Source organism: Typopeltis vanoorti, chromosome 21 (genome assembly GCF_054136105.1).
Source record: "Typopeltis vanoorti isolate ZY-2024b chromosome 21, IOZ_Tvanoo_1.0, whole genome shotgun sequence".
NCBI classification, from domain to species: Eukaryota; Metazoa; Arthropoda; class Arachnida; order Uropygi; family Thelyphonidae; genus Typopeltis; species Typopeltis vanoorti.
Genome location: NC_143569.1, coordinates 56,911,210 through 56,926,971, shown reverse-complemented (window position 1 = coordinate 56,926,971; position 15,762 = coordinate 56,911,210). Strand labels below are relative to the sequence as shown.

General features: G+C 35.7%; 1 protein-coding gene across 1 annotated transcript in view; it reads left to right on the top strand.

Moving 5' to 3' along the window:
- zip (myosin heavy chain 10) overlaps positions 1 to 15,762 on the top strand; it is a 517,797-nt gene that overhangs the window by 135,915 nt on the left and 366,120 nt on the right. Inside the window, exon 4 of the mRNA XM_090411020.1 lies at positions 6,744 to 6,840. Coding sequence (XP_090267146.1) covers positions 6,744 to 6,840 — 97 coding nt within the window. The remainder of the gene's footprint in view (positions 1 to 6,743; positions 6,841 to 15,762) is intronic.

The window sequence follows — 15,762 nt, the reverse complement described above, 5'->3', positions numbered from 1 at the left end:
TCATCATGGCAGGAAGCATTGATAAATAAATTATGCATTGGAAGTGAAGTCAGTGGAGAAACAGAAGAGAGGCAATTGTTCTCTTGCTAAGCTCTGCACAGATCAGTACATAATTGTATATACTGAGTACTGACGACCACCTATATGTGAACAATCCAACATGTGTCTCACCATTTGTCATGTTCTGGTGGAGAACATAACACTTCTTCACTTGAGAAAGGAATGCATTTTTTTTTACTAGCTGAGCCATATACACTCAGGCAGATCTTATGCTTGGATAAATTGCATGAAGTTTTTAAATTTTTAAAAAGAATTAATTTATACAACCACATTTTATTATTATAGTCTATTTATATATAGATACTGGTTTGCTTAATTTTTTTAAAATTTGCCTTTTGTACATAACATGATACTTAATAATTTATCTCTTCATTACTATTATCTTGATTACTGCTGTAAACTTTGGCTTGGTGCAGTATACTTTTATGAATTTTGCTGTCCTTGTGCCAATAAACTCCTAATCAACCAGCCAGCTAATCACTTCTTTTTCGTTCACAGTGGAAAAATTTGTACAGGACTTGTCAGATTGCTATATGTCCCTTTTGGTTTGCAAATAAAAGCATTACTACACGCTGTAGACATGAGGTGGACAATAGTGCACAGGTTCCACTAAATATGCTACCAGTGCAGCTGCATTCTGTGCCATGTAGCTTATCCTTGTGCAGATAAGTGAAATGCTCTACCACTCTCTATTATCATCTCTTCCAACCACACAGACTAGAATACTTCTGAATTTGTAACTGTCTTTAGAGATGTCTCAAAGCAGAGGTTATAGTGGGCTCTATAGCAGTTTTCCTAGGTAGCATATTTACTCAGATTTCACCTGAATGCTACTGAACTACATGCAGTAAAGCTTGCATTAAATTACATAAAATTTAAATCCTAGCAAAAGATTATTTATATTGATTCAAGAAGCTCTATTCAGGCACTTAGAAGTCTGGTATACCAACATCATCCAGTCCTCTCCTAAATCCAATTGTTCTATCAGATAACGAGGTTTCATCTGGACATTTGCCTGTGTTGGATATCCCAAGCCATATTGGGATAAAGGGAAACAAGACTATAGACTTTGCAGCTAGTTGGGCTCTTTACTTAAGATACCATTATTAGTTCCCTTTATAAGACAAAAAATTAATATCCCAGTGGCAAACATAGCATAGAGAAGAACAACAAGCTAGAGCACAAAAGCATAGTGAAAAAAATGATAGTGGGTGGCAGGAACGAATGATTTAAAAGGCGAAATATTTGCTATGAGAGAGGACTTGAAGGAATTACTACAGGTAGCAAAAGAAAAGAGTGAGAGAGTTAAGATAGTGAGTCTGTTGCTGCGGTATGACAGAGTAGAGTTGAGAAGGAGGGTCATAATTGCGAATGACTCTATGTGGAGTGAGTTTGATGGGCAAAAAGACTTATACAAGAAGGATGGTTTGCATCTGAATGGATTTGGTGTGCAGAGACCGAAGTGAAGGTGGATATGCAGAATCAGGGAAAATAGAGCTATTAGGGGGGCGGGTGGGAAGTGGATACGCAGACATCAGTGAGGCAGTTGAGTGTAAGAATGTGTATAATATGCCTGAGCTAGTACGTGGGACAACAAACCAAAATGGGATAGTTAGTAGAAGACATCAAGATAAGGGTGGGACTAATAGGCTTCTGCACTTTATGTATACTAAGGAGTATTAGGAACAAGGAGGAATTTTTGGCCTTGGTAGGCTCTTCCTGGCCACAGGTTATTGGCATTAGTGAGACATGGCTGACAGAAGATGATATAGCTAGTGGGATAGAATGTGAAGGATATAGTGTGTTCAAGAGGGACAGAGAGAAAAGAATGGGGGACAAGTGTTATTGATGATAACTGATGAACTGCAGCCAAGGAGAATAGAAGTTGAACCACAGGATAGTGAAAAGAGCACATTTGAAGCTATTTGGTGTGAGATCGAGGCCAGCAGAACAAAATATACAGTTGGGTGCTGTTATAGACCAGGTGATGGAATAAACGATGGAGATAGTATGCATAGGCAAATACTCAATGAGTGGAAGATGGGTAACTATTATTAACATTGATTAAATTGCTAAATTTAATCAATGAAAATCCACACATTGCTAAATGTGTGGAATTTTCAATTAAGACAGGGTGCATGTGGAATTACCAGGCTGGTAAGTATGACAAGCTTAGGAGATTGCGTGATTCAGTGCCATGGCATGTAAAACTGCAAAGGCTGAACGTTGATAGTGCATGGGAAATGGTTAAGGAGCATTTGCAGGAGGTAATGGCTGACTGCATACCTAGAGTCTGGATAGTTAATCAAGTGGGGGTTAAATGGATGAATAACACCATTAAGCTTGAGCTGCAAAGAAAGAAACAACTGTGGAGGGAATTTAAGGAGAAAGATGACCTTTCTCCTTAAATTCCAGGCACACAAAAAGTATAAAGCTCAGGCCAGAAGGGTAACTAGTGTGGTAAGAAAAGCAAAAGCAGATTATGAAAGTAAATTAGCAACGTAAGCTAAAGAGAATCCCAAACGGTTTTTTCAATATTCATATTTACGAATTTTGGGACACAAAACACACATGTTGAAATGATTATTTTACTAATTATTAATAAAATAACACTTGAAGTTTCGACCCCTGTATTGAGGTCATCATGTTTGATAGTGCATGGGAAGTGGTTAAGGAGCGTTTGTAGGAGGTCATGGCTGACTGCATACATAGAGAAAAGCTGAATGGATATATAGTATACAATATAGAATGCAAGAGCATGTAGCTTGGTTTCCTTATACACATGTATCCTTCTGATGATGACGACCTCAATACAGGGGTCAAAACTTCAAGTGTTATTTTATTAATAATTAGTAAAATAATCATTTCAACACGTGTTTTGTGTCTCTAAATTCATAAATATGAATGCTGATCACCATGTATCCTTAAAAGAAAGAGTTTTTTTGATATGCTGCAAGTAAAAGAAAAAATGTATATGCCAGAATGATTTTAAGGAATGCCGATGGTAGGGAGGTGACTGAATCAGTTGAAATAGTGGAATTACCGAGCGAGCACTTTGCAAGAGTATATCATCCAGGTGGTGATATTGCAGGAAGGAAGGAACCAATAGCTTATACAGGAATTGAGGTGAATGAAATGGAGGCGAATTGTATATTACAAAACCTTAATGTGAGTACATCTGTGGGATTGGATGGTATACCAGCTCGGGTCTTACATAACGCGGTTAAAGAATTGTCAGTGCCCTTGACCATTTTGTTTAATTTGAGTCTCATATCTGGGTTAGTCCCGAGAGGATGGAAAGAGGGGAAAATAGTTCCACTGCATAAAGGAGGTTTCAAGACTGCTGTTGTAAATTACTGACCGATTAGCATATCAGGAATCGTTGTCAAGGTCTTGGAGAAATTAGTCAAGAAAAGAATACAGGATTGGATGGATGAAAATGGGATACTGTATGGGGGACAACATGGTTTTGTGAAGGGTAGAGCATGCCTCAGTAACTTGCTCACGTTTTATAACACAGTGACGGCTGAACTGGATAAGGGTAATAGGTTTACAGTGATCCTACTGGACCTTACTAAGGCCTTTGACAAGATACCACATGGAATTCTAATCAGTAAACTGCAGCATATGGGGATGGATATAGGGTTGGTGAGATGGATAGGAGGGTGGTTGATGGAGAGATATCAGAGAGTGGTTTATTCAGGAGTAGAGTCCAAAAGAAGGCATGTGACTAGTGTGCCGCAGGGTTCTGTTCTTGGACCACTGCTGTTTAGTTTGTTCATTAATGATATAGGAAAGGATTTGAAAGGAACTGTTCATTTGTTTACTGATGATGCAAAGTTGGGTAGAGCGATAGTGAATCCACATGATGTCAAAATTTTGCAGGATGATTTGGATGATTGGAGGTCTGGGCTAAGGAGAATGGATGCCAGTTTAATGTAGCAAAGTGTAAGGTTATGCATTTTGGGGTGAAAAGAATAGCAGCAGTATACCACATTGGTGGAATTGTACTCCAGGAAATTGACGAAGCCAGGGATTTGGAAGTGTTAGTGGATAGGGAGTTGAAGTTTAGGGGCACATTAAAAAGTGGCTAAATCAGCTCATCAGATAACTTGGTTACTGAAGAATACTTTGACGAGCAGAGACAAGCAAGTTATTGTTCCTCTTTATCGGGCCTTGATAAGACCCCATCTTGACTACTGTACCCAGATCTGGGAACCAGAGTTTCTTCTTGATGGGGAGGAAGTAGAGAGGATCCAGAGGCAAGTGACCAAGATGATAACTTGTCTATGGAATGAACTTTATGAGAAGAGGTTGAGATCTGTGAGTTGCAGAAATTGGCTGATAGGTGGAAGAGGTGGGGGGGGGGGGTGATACGATTGAGACATTCAAATTACTGAAGGGTTTTTACAAGATTAATTCACAGGAAATTTTTCAGAACAGGTCTAGTGGTGGGAGAACTAGGGGCCATTCATGGGAACTGGGCAAGAGTGTGGTTAGCAAGGGTGTTAGAACTAGGTTTTTTGCATGGAGAGTGGTGAATGAGTGGAATAAGCTGCCAATGTCTGTTGTAGTTGCCATGACTGTGAATGAGTTCAAGTCAAAGTATGATACATACTGTGTGGATGCTGAATAGTTGTTCTGGATGTGATGTTTAGGGTCTCCCTCAATGAGTCTAAGGACTCCTTAGAGTTGCCCGTAATAAATAATAATTTGCTCTTGGTTGGTTGTGCATAGGTCATGCTTATCTCACACCCTCCTTCCTGTGCCTATGTGTGAGTAATATTGATGTTTTTAACACTTTACTATATTTCAATAGAATGCTCTCATTACTTTAATGAATAAAGTCCCTCTCTCTCTCTCTCTTTTTAACTGCTTATTCTGTTTGAGCCTTATACTTTGGCAGATGTACTGGATTGATCTGATCTGTTTTTTAAATTTTTTACAACATATTCTATAAATCAATAAACGTTTTATGATTTTGATATGCACTTTGAAGTTTTAATATACAAATCTTTTTATATTTTAATAACATTCAGATTATATCCATTGTTGCTGAAATACCATACACAAAAAACAACAGCTAAACATTTGTCGAGTTTATTAATATACAAAGGCTAAACTAAAGATATGTGATATGGGTAAGTGTTTAGGGCAGGGGAGAGAACTTGTGAACCTGCAGAATTTTGCCTTTTGCTGCTTTTAGATGGATATCATGGTTCTTATAGCCAACTTTAAGATGTATATGAAAAATAAATTTATCAAGAAAAAGAATAGAAATCTGCGGAAGCTATGGATGTTGAAACAGTTTGAAATAAAGTAAGAATTTGAATCTTGGATCAAGTCCAAGGCTTATGAGTTAAGTACAGATAATTTTGACCAGGAATGGCAAAAGTTTAGAGATCTAATGTTATATGAACAGTAGAAGAGGTGTATGTGATAGAACAAGTGGAAGCAGAAAAGGAAAAGAAGCACACAGATGGAGTGAGAGAGTTAAAGAAGCCGTCAAGTAAAAAAAAACTTTTTTGGAGTTCATGAAAAAGTAGATCAAATGATGATAGAATTGTTTATAATCATAGTCATGCAAAAAAAAAAAAAAGAAAAATGGGAGAGGAAAAGATAAAAAGCTAGGTTGAATTTACACATAAGTTGGATGATGTTAATAGGAACAGAAAATGTTACCTGGCCAATAAAGAACCAGGTTTTTTAATAAATGGAGATGGAAATCTTGTGACTAAGAGATTAGGATGATGTGGGAACATACTTCAGAAATCTGTTAAACAAAGATGAAAACATAGTGAAATAAACTGGAATGAAAACATTTGTGACAGATATTATGGAGATATGTCCAGTGCAGATTGAAGAAACATTGTGTAAGACAGGAAAATTCCTTGGGTTAAATGGTTCATGTTGAACTTATCAGAGCTTCTGGTAGTACAGGACTGAAATAGTTGTGACATCATTAGACTGATGCAAAGAAAGACGGTGGAGACAGGAGAATTGCAATATATAAAGCTTCAACATTTCTTCATGTTTAGAAGAATGAATAATCCTCTTGAATCCATTTCTCAAATCAGTATGATTTGAAAACAACATAAGCTGAATTGTAAGAGACATTTAACTCTCATTGTAGCAAACATGACTTCAGGAGTAATTTGTTATAATGGATAGTTTGCTATAATGAATTTCATTTAGAGTAGTATTGTGCCTATAGGGATTTGATGGAGGACTCCTCCTCCATCAGATAGTTTGCAGGGAACAAGTTTATTATAACTGTTTGCTATAATCAAGATTGTCAATTTGGAATTTTTTACTCAAAAGATCTTCAAGTTTTGAAACTCATTGAATGAAGAATTGAATTCCTGAAAAATTAGTTATATCTTGCTCACAGTGATTGTTATATGTATTTTATTATATATCACATGACAATTACATATAAAATTCATATTATAGATTTAAACCAAGCAAAAATGTTATTAGCAGAAATGACCAGTCTGGGCCATTTACTGTGAAATTTGTAATGCACATTGAAACTTTTTTGGAGTGATATGCTGTTACATCTGATAAGTTTCAAAATTAAATTTTTTATTGTCAGATAAGTTTTTCCTGATAACTTTTCATCTCTCAAAGTAATCTCTTTGAGAAACTTGATTATTCCACACTTCTTTTACTATTTGTTTCAGTGGTGAATCTGGTGCAGGCAAAACAGAAAACACCAAAAAGGTAATCCAGTACTTGGCCTATGTAGCATCATCCAAACCTCGCTCATCAACCTCATCGGTAAGAGTATTTTTTATTATTATTATTTATTATTATTTATTTTTTTTTTATGCTGCTTATATAAAATGCATAGTATCTCTTCTTTCTTGGGACACGTTGAGCCATGGAGGATAATTTGGTATTTTCTCTTATCTTGCAAGATCTCTCATCTTCTAACTTTTAAAAAAAGTTTCTTGTTTGTAACATCTAATCATGTTAGTCTTTTTTTAGGTCATAATCCTTTCATCTTCCCATCCAGCACCCGATGCACTAGTCTCATGGGATGCATTCTCTGTGACTGAATTATTTCAGCTTTTATTTTGAATTACATACAGTTATGAATAATATCAAAGTTCATATCTAATTAGTTTATTTGTTTTGAATTTGTCCAGTGTGGTTTAATTTTCCAGAGACATTTAATTTCACAAGTTAGCAATTTTCTCTCGGGGATCATTTCTAATGAACGTGTCTTAGCTCCATAAAGGGGAGTGGGAGTAATGATTACCATAGCTTTAGTTTCAAGAAGGATAATTCATTACTTTTCTGTACTTTTTTTAAAATTGTCACTGTCCATCCTTTTGAGATTCTGTGTTTGTCACAGTATCATTGCGATCAGTTGAACCTAAGTAGTTGAAACTATTTACTTGCTTCTATTTTCATTACTTTTGTTTCTGTTGATATTAGCATCCTGTTTTTTTTTTGCAAGTTTCTTCTCATTTTGCTGTCTGATGCTGCTGATTAAGTTTAGTATTTGCAGTTATGACATTGTCATCTGCATATTTTATGAGTGAATGACTGTTGCTTATTAATAATCCTTTCTTTTTCTTTATTGTATTATCAGCATGGCCTTCTATAAAGAGGGTAAAAAGTTGGTGCTATTATAAGCAGTCTTTCATCACTCCTTTTTTCATGTTGAATAGTTATGCATTGAAATTACCATATTGCACCATTACTTTGGTTCCAGTAATATACAGTTAGTAGTTTAAGTAATTCATAATCTGTATTTTTACTGTACAAGATTTGGAGTCATTTGTCTCTTGACAGAGACAAATACTTGTTTGAAATTATTACTTTCAAACAAGTTCTCTTCTCCAGTTCTGTGTAGAGTGAAAATCTGGTGAGTGCATCTATATATGTATTTCAACTCAGCTTATTGTTTCCAGTGGATTCATATCATTTGGTTATTTGATTTTGCAGAGTTCAAATGAAAATTTTGCATATATACGACTGAGTAATTTTTTATGAAGTGGCATTATTTTGTTAGGCAATCATTTAGGATCATACAAGAATAAGGATCTTGTTAAATCTTAGTATTAATCTTCTTTGAAGGTTCGATCCTTTATATTTAAATAACTGTGAGGAGATTGTCAATTCCTGGTTTGGTTATGTGCTTCATTTGGTTAATTTCTTGATTAATTTTTTCGAATATCTCCCCTCCCCTCCTTTTTTTTTTGGAAGCAGGGGGGGTTGCACCAAAGGTGTGATCCCCTCTCTTCTTTCTGTTTAGACACTTTCTAGGAGTTAGGCCAGATATCTGTTCATTTCATCTCCAATGATGTATATGGTTATCAGTATTTTTCATGGTACCAATCATGTGGTGTTTTGTAATGGGTTCTCTATAGACTTGCTCTGCATGTATTTTAGTACATATTTCTGCTTTATGTGCTAGCCAGTCAGCTTTCTTTCTTATATTTTATCATTTTATTATTTTAATTACTCATTATTTTATAAACTCAATGAGCTTTGGTTTGATTGGCATTATATTTAAGCATATTTGGCTTAAGCCATTTTTTCCCCTCCAGAATTGCAAAATCTCATTTGTTATCCATGGTTTATTTGTTTTTCTTACTTGACCTGCAGTAATGACTGTTTTCATTTCTTCCTATATTTTTTCTTTATTCTGTCACAAAATGCATTCTATCTGAATCAAAGCTATAAATCTCCATGTTATTAACTGATTTATGTTCGTCTTATATTTGTATACTGTCCACTTAAAAATGATTTGTTACCTGTGGAATTTTTCAGTTGCAGTTTTTTTTTCAAGGTTCAGCTGTACCATATATATAAGTGAGATACTTCTTGACTATCATGTTTACAGGAATGTTCAGGTTCTTGAAGCTTGATTTTAATGTAGAGGAGAGATGCTGGAAGTTTTTTCTACTTGGTTATACTATAAATTAAAGAATTAAAGTTTTTTCTACTTGGTTATACTATAAATTAAAGATGTCAAGAAATTATATTCTTGGTTTAATCATTTATCCAAGTGTAAGCAAACAAAGTTTGCCTGAAGTAACTTCAGGTGCAAACCATTTTGAATCTGTAAATTGCAAAATACTGAAAGGCACTGTAGTTATAGTTTTACCTGAATTGCACTCTGTGCAGCTGGACCAAATGGCCAAATCCCTGCCTCAAAATGCCTTAAAACAAAAAAAGGAAAAGATTTAATTGGATTGTGCTGCATACATGAAAAGTTTGAGATATAGCAAATACATGACTACATTATTATGTAGTTTTCCCTTCTCTGATTTGAATTTTAGCACATCTAGTATTTATTTTTTCACACATAGCTTAATTTTTGGTTGAGTAAAATAATAATAATAGAAAAAAAATCTGTATTTAGTGAAAACTAGTTTTAGGATAATGTACAGCTAAGAGATAAGCCTTAACATTTACAACCATACATGTTCATGAAATCGAAAGATTCATCATGGGAGGTCCAAGACGTATTGATACAAATGTCTGTCATACTTCTTAAATGCATTCAATGACAAACTATTCACAACTACTTTTGCAACTCATTTCATTTGTTCACCATATTCCAAGGTAATAAAAATTGATTCCTTGTACCTTTTTTTACAGAGTAATTTAAGGAAATTACAACGTCACTAGGATATACATTAAAATAAATTTTAATATACTTCAATGTTTCGGCAACGTCACGTTGCCATTTTCAAGAAACTTAAGAACAAGACACGTGCACACAGGCACAACAAACAGTAAATGAGGAAGAAGCAGGAAGCTATTCTTTCTCCTAAAGTCCTGATGGTGCCCCCTAGTGGGCAATGTTGGTATTCTTGGGCGATTGAGCTGAAGGTCTTCTGATGTAGGTTTCCCAAATTTGAGACAGTCTCATGCAGCCAAATTTGTTGAGGTTCGGATTGTTTCTTAGGGCTGAAGCTGATTCCATGAAAAGCCTTTCATACTTGTATTTACTATGGTGTACTATCGTGGCTTTCTTCCACCGTATTCTATGGCAGGTATCCAGTGCATGGTCAGCAAGACCAGAGTGGCTGTACTGGTGAAACCGGATGTAGTCCTTGTGTTCTGAAATTCTGGTATTGACTATCCTGCCTGTTTGGCCAAAGTAGAACAGCTTACAGCTGCAAGGGACCTGGTATACCCTCCTATTTATGAACTCCATACCCCACTGTATTTATGGACTCCCAAAAATACATAAGGAAAATGTGCTATTACGTCCCATAGTGGATGGCATTGATTCCTCCACATACAAACTAGCTAAACATTTAGCCAAAGCTCTCTCTGTGGCAACACACCTTCACACATAAAAAAAAACTCGGCCCACTTCAAAGCCAGCATAGAAAACCTTACACTCAAACACACTGACATAATGGTCAGTTTGATGTCTCCTCCTTATTCAAATGTCCCACTCAAAGAATCCTTAGAGCTAATCCAAGCTAAATTTCCTCCTGATATCACAGCCCTTTTTCAGTTCACAACGAAGTCAGGCTATTTTGTTTGGCAAAGAAAATTCCACAAACAAATAGAGGGGACAGCCATGGGTTCTCCACTCTCCCTACCCTTGGCCAACTTTTATATGGAGACTTTTGAAGAGAAAGCCTTAAACTCTGCCCCACAACAACCAACCATTTGGCTTCGCTATGTTGATGATGTGTTTGCTATTTGGCCACATGGCTCCGATGCACTCCTCTCCTTCCTAACACATATAAACAACCAACACCCCAGAATCAAATTCACCCTAGAAGAAGCAAAAAACAACTGTCTTCCTTTCTTAGACACACTAGTCACCTGCCAGCCTGATGGAACCTTGGTTTTCTCAATCTATAGAAAACCCACCCATACAGGCAGATGCATTCACCAACAATCCCACCACCCCTCCTCGCAACAATATGGAGTCATTAAGACACTACACAACAGGGCTAAACTTATCTGTTCAAATGACAGTGCCCTAACCACAGAACAAAACCACATTCTCAACACTTTCTCAGCCACTGGCTACCCCCCCCCCCTCCAAAAAAAATAAAAAAAATATTGAAACCAGTAAACCACAACCCCCCCCCCCACAGCAAGGATTACTCTAAATCCATCACCATACCCTATATCCGAGGCACCTCGGAAAAAATTACAAAAATCCTAAAAAAACATGCCTTAACTTCTTGTTACAGACCATATAAAAAATTGGCATCCCTTATCTGCTCTACTAAAGACCCCCCCCAGACCTACCTGCTGCCTTTCCACATTTCAGGCTTTTGATGGCTTTTTCTACTTCAAGTATGGATATGTATTCCTGACTGCATGCCTGGTCAATGTTTTTTACCACTGTGCTGTCATCACTGCTTGTTTCATTAAGCAGTTTTTCAAAGTAATTACTGCATACTTCAAGGATATCTTTTTCTCCTGTTTTCATGTCACCTTTATCATCTCTAATTCCTTTTACAGCACTCTTTCCTTCATATCTGAGCTTCTTCAACAACCTCCAGAATATCTTGCCACCTTCTTGATATTTATTTTCTATGTTCTTGCCGAAGTCCTCCCTTGACTTTTGTTTAGCCAGTTTTACACAGTGTTTAGCTTTTTAACATTTGTCTCTGTATTCTTTAAGAGCACAAGCTGACTTACTTGCCAGGAACTTTTGATATGCTTTCTTCTTTTCCATCACTGCCTCTTTAACTTCCTGTGTCTTTTTTTTTTTTTTTTTAATTTTCTTTTTTTCTTGTGGCACAGTAATGCAATTTCTCAGCACACCCTTTGAGAAACACTAGTTTAAATCATACTGGATTTTTACATCACCTGTATTAACTGTTGCTCCCATACTCCAGTTTAGAATCATCAGCCAACAACTGGATCACCCCCCCCCTCCTCCTCCCCACTTGATCTTTTCCAATATCATTAACATATACCATATATGTCTGCATATAAGATGACTCTCAAATACTACAGAAAACCCCTTGAAATCATGGGTCGTCTTATATGGCGAGTATAAAAAGGGAAGCTTAATTTCTTGGATGAACATTTAGGTAGTTACAATACATTTATATAAGAAAATAGACAGCGTTTATAAACAAATCAGGTTAATTTTTTGTTACATAAATTTATTTAAAATATTACAATAGATGTAAGTCTTAAAAAACAATAATTATTAACTTCAATTTTCATGTTAATTTTCTTCATCTGTTGAAAATAGTTCTTCAGATTCATTGTTTAAATGATCGTCATATGGATCCCAGTTCGAATCCAGTGAATTGATTTCTTTTTCATCGTCATCAGTGTCCCACAACAGATCATCTTCCATATCATTCATAAAATTAGAGATACCACACTTTTTAAATGATTTTATTACAGTCTCTACTTTTACTTTATTCCATGCTTTGATCACAAAATTGCACAACATATCAAGTGATGCAGCACACATAGATCCACCATTTTTTAAATAATTTTTCACCACTCAACATCCAATTATTCCACTCTTCTCGCCTGTAATCTTCAAATGGTTTGTTCAAGCAGACGTCTAGTGGTTACAATATAGTTAAACCACCTGGTATAACAGCAATTTTTGTGTTATTTTTTTTTCTAGAAGACTTTTAGTATTCTCAGTTAAATGACTACAAAACATACCCCACACTAATAAACTGCATTTCTTCATTATACTGCCTGGTCATGTGTTCCACACATTTATCCATAATTTCATGCCATTTTCATCCATCCATCCTTTTTCGTGAAAACGTACAAAAACATCCGAAGGAAATTTTATCTTAGGTTTAGTTTTACGTTTGAAGATGATCATTGGTTTTAATTTGGTTCCATCAGCCAAATATGACAACACAACCATAAACCTTGTTTTTTCATGACCTGTACTTCGAACTAGCACACTCTTACTACCTTTTAGACTCCACTGTTTTATTATCATATCAAAGCTCATAGGAGTTTCATCCATATTTCCAATATTTGACAATAGAAATTTATATTCTTTGACATAACCATCTTCTCGGTTATGTCAAACTTTTTTGCAGCAGCACAGTTATTAGTTTGCTTTGCCATTTCAATTATCCTTATTATTTTAAATCTAGCTTCATACTTTCTTCAGTTTGTTGCTGGTTCTATGATTTTAAATAACAATTTTAATAATCCTAAAATTAAAAAAAAATGCAAAATTAATAATTAAAATTGGGGCTAATCACTTTTAATTAGGGTAATTCGCATAAATACTAAAAATCTGTGCTATGCAAAAAAATAACGGATATGCATTGTTATAAAAATAACAGATATAACAACAATACCCAAGATTTCATTAATACAAGAAAGAAGAAATTGGGGAGTTGTCTTATACACCCGACATAAGCTTAAGACCTAAAAATAGCTTAAAATTTAGGCCTCATCTTATACGCTGACATATATGGTAAATCGAACAGCAGCGGCCTAATACAGATCCCTGCAGCACGCTATTAGTCACCTGCTTATTTTTGATTAATCTCCATCATATACTACTATCTATCCATCAGTGACCTTCTTAACCATGTCGCCAGCTGTACCTGCCTCCATTTGCTCCAACTTAATTAATAGTTCCGTATAGTACCTTTCAAATGTATACTTGGAAGAGCATTTTGAGTTCAGATTGTAGAGAGAGAGAGAGAGAGAGAGAGAGATGCTTAGATTTATACTTTAGGATAGGAAGTAATTTGAAGGGAGATATTCACTTGTTTGATGATGCAAAGCTTGGTAAGGTAATAGTTAATCAAGGTGATGTAGAGAGCTTGCAGAATGATTTGAATAGGCTGACAGTTTTGGCAAAACATACAATTTAATGTGGAAAAGTGTAAAGTTATGCATTTTGGGATATAAATATTACAAGATTGTACCACATTGAGGAAACTGTGCTCCAGGAAATTGATAAAGCCAGGAATTTGGGGATAGTAGTAGTAGATGGAGAGCAGAAGTTTAGAGGGCACATTGCTAAAGTAGCCAGGATAGCTAACAGGATTGCTTGATGATTATTGAAGAACAGACTAACAAACAGAGATAAGGGAGTTGTCATTCCTCTTTATAAAGCCTTGATCTGGATCCTCACATCTGGATTACTGTGCCCAGATCTGGTTACCTGGGTTTCTCGAGGATGAGGAAGTGGTGAAGAGGATACAGAGACAAGTGACCAAGATGATGAGTGGTCTATAGAATGCTCCTTATGAGGATAGATTGAGAATTTGTGGATTTGAAAAGTTGGTTGATAGGCAGAAGGGTAGGGATATAATAGAAACATTTAAGATTAAAAGATTTTATAGGATTAATGCAGGGGGAAATGTTTTAGCACTTGGCTAGAGGGAGCAGAACAAGAGGTCATCCCTTGAAGTTTGGTAAAAGTATAGTTAGCAGTGGCATGAGGTCTAGATTCTTTGTTTGGAGAGTGGTGAATGAATGGAATGGTTGCCTGAATCAGTTGTAAGTGCTTTGTCTCTTATTGGTTTCAAGGAGAGGTACGATAGATATTGCGTTATGTTGGTCTCCCACGATGAGTCTTAGGACTTCATGAAGGTGCCCTTGCAGTAATAATAATAAGATAGTCAAGAATTAATTCAAGAAGGATCTGGAAACGGTATATGATAAGGTGCATTTTGCACAATTATGTAGTGTGAATTGTACAGAGAAATATATATACTAAAGCTCCAAGTCTGCAGTTAGGATGTATAGTATGATAGAATACTAAGGCAGGGATATCTCAGTGGTATTTACCGTCTATATGAAGCATATTATGAAATCAAATGGCATAAACCTGTTATCTAAATTGGAGATATTAAACACAGCATGTCGCTTTATGCAATGATGCTATTCTCTTAAATTTTCATTGTTCAGTTCACTGTTGCTAAGAGCATGTGGCATTTTGGATTAAGGATATTGCAGAATATTAATGGTTATTTTCTATAAGGGATCAGCAAAGCTGGGTTGAAGACTGACAGTTTGGGGGGGGGGGGGGGCATGTTGTTAAGACATTATTTGAAGCACTACATAAGACAACTGCAATGTTGAATAGGCATGTGTAGGTATCAAAACGGAAGGAATTTATGTGGATTTCTAAGGCAGATGACTATTGTAGACTTGAAACTTGCTTGCAGCAATACAATCAATGAAATAATTTGAAGGAAGAAGGGTCATTAGTGCATGGGAGATACTTAAGAAGAAATTGTTGACTGGAATGGCAGATTGTATACCTTAAGTGAAGAAGATAAAGCAATTTGCAGTCAAATAGATAACAAGAGAAAAGAGGAATTGCAGATGAAAAAGATTGGAAGACATATACATAAGAGATAAGTGGAGAACAGTTGCATGAAAAATATAAAGCTCAGGCTAGGAAAGTGACTAGTATTGTAAGGAGATGAAAAAAAAAAAAGAATATGAGAGGAGACTGGTGCTGCAATCCAAAGAGAATCCTAAGTTTTTTTGGTGTGTGGTGAGTTGGAGGAAATATGATACTGGACCACCTTGCTGGATGGAGATGGGAATTGAGTAACCAATGCAGATGACATAGTTAATGATCTATGATAATTTTACTTTTAGTTTACTTTTATGTTATTTTAGTTAATAATTTTACTTTACTTCATTAGAGTGTTCTATCTTGGTATAGCAGGCTTTATTCCTAGAAGGATAATGAGTGATGAAGTGAATGAAGAGGATATATTTAGAATACTGGGTTTG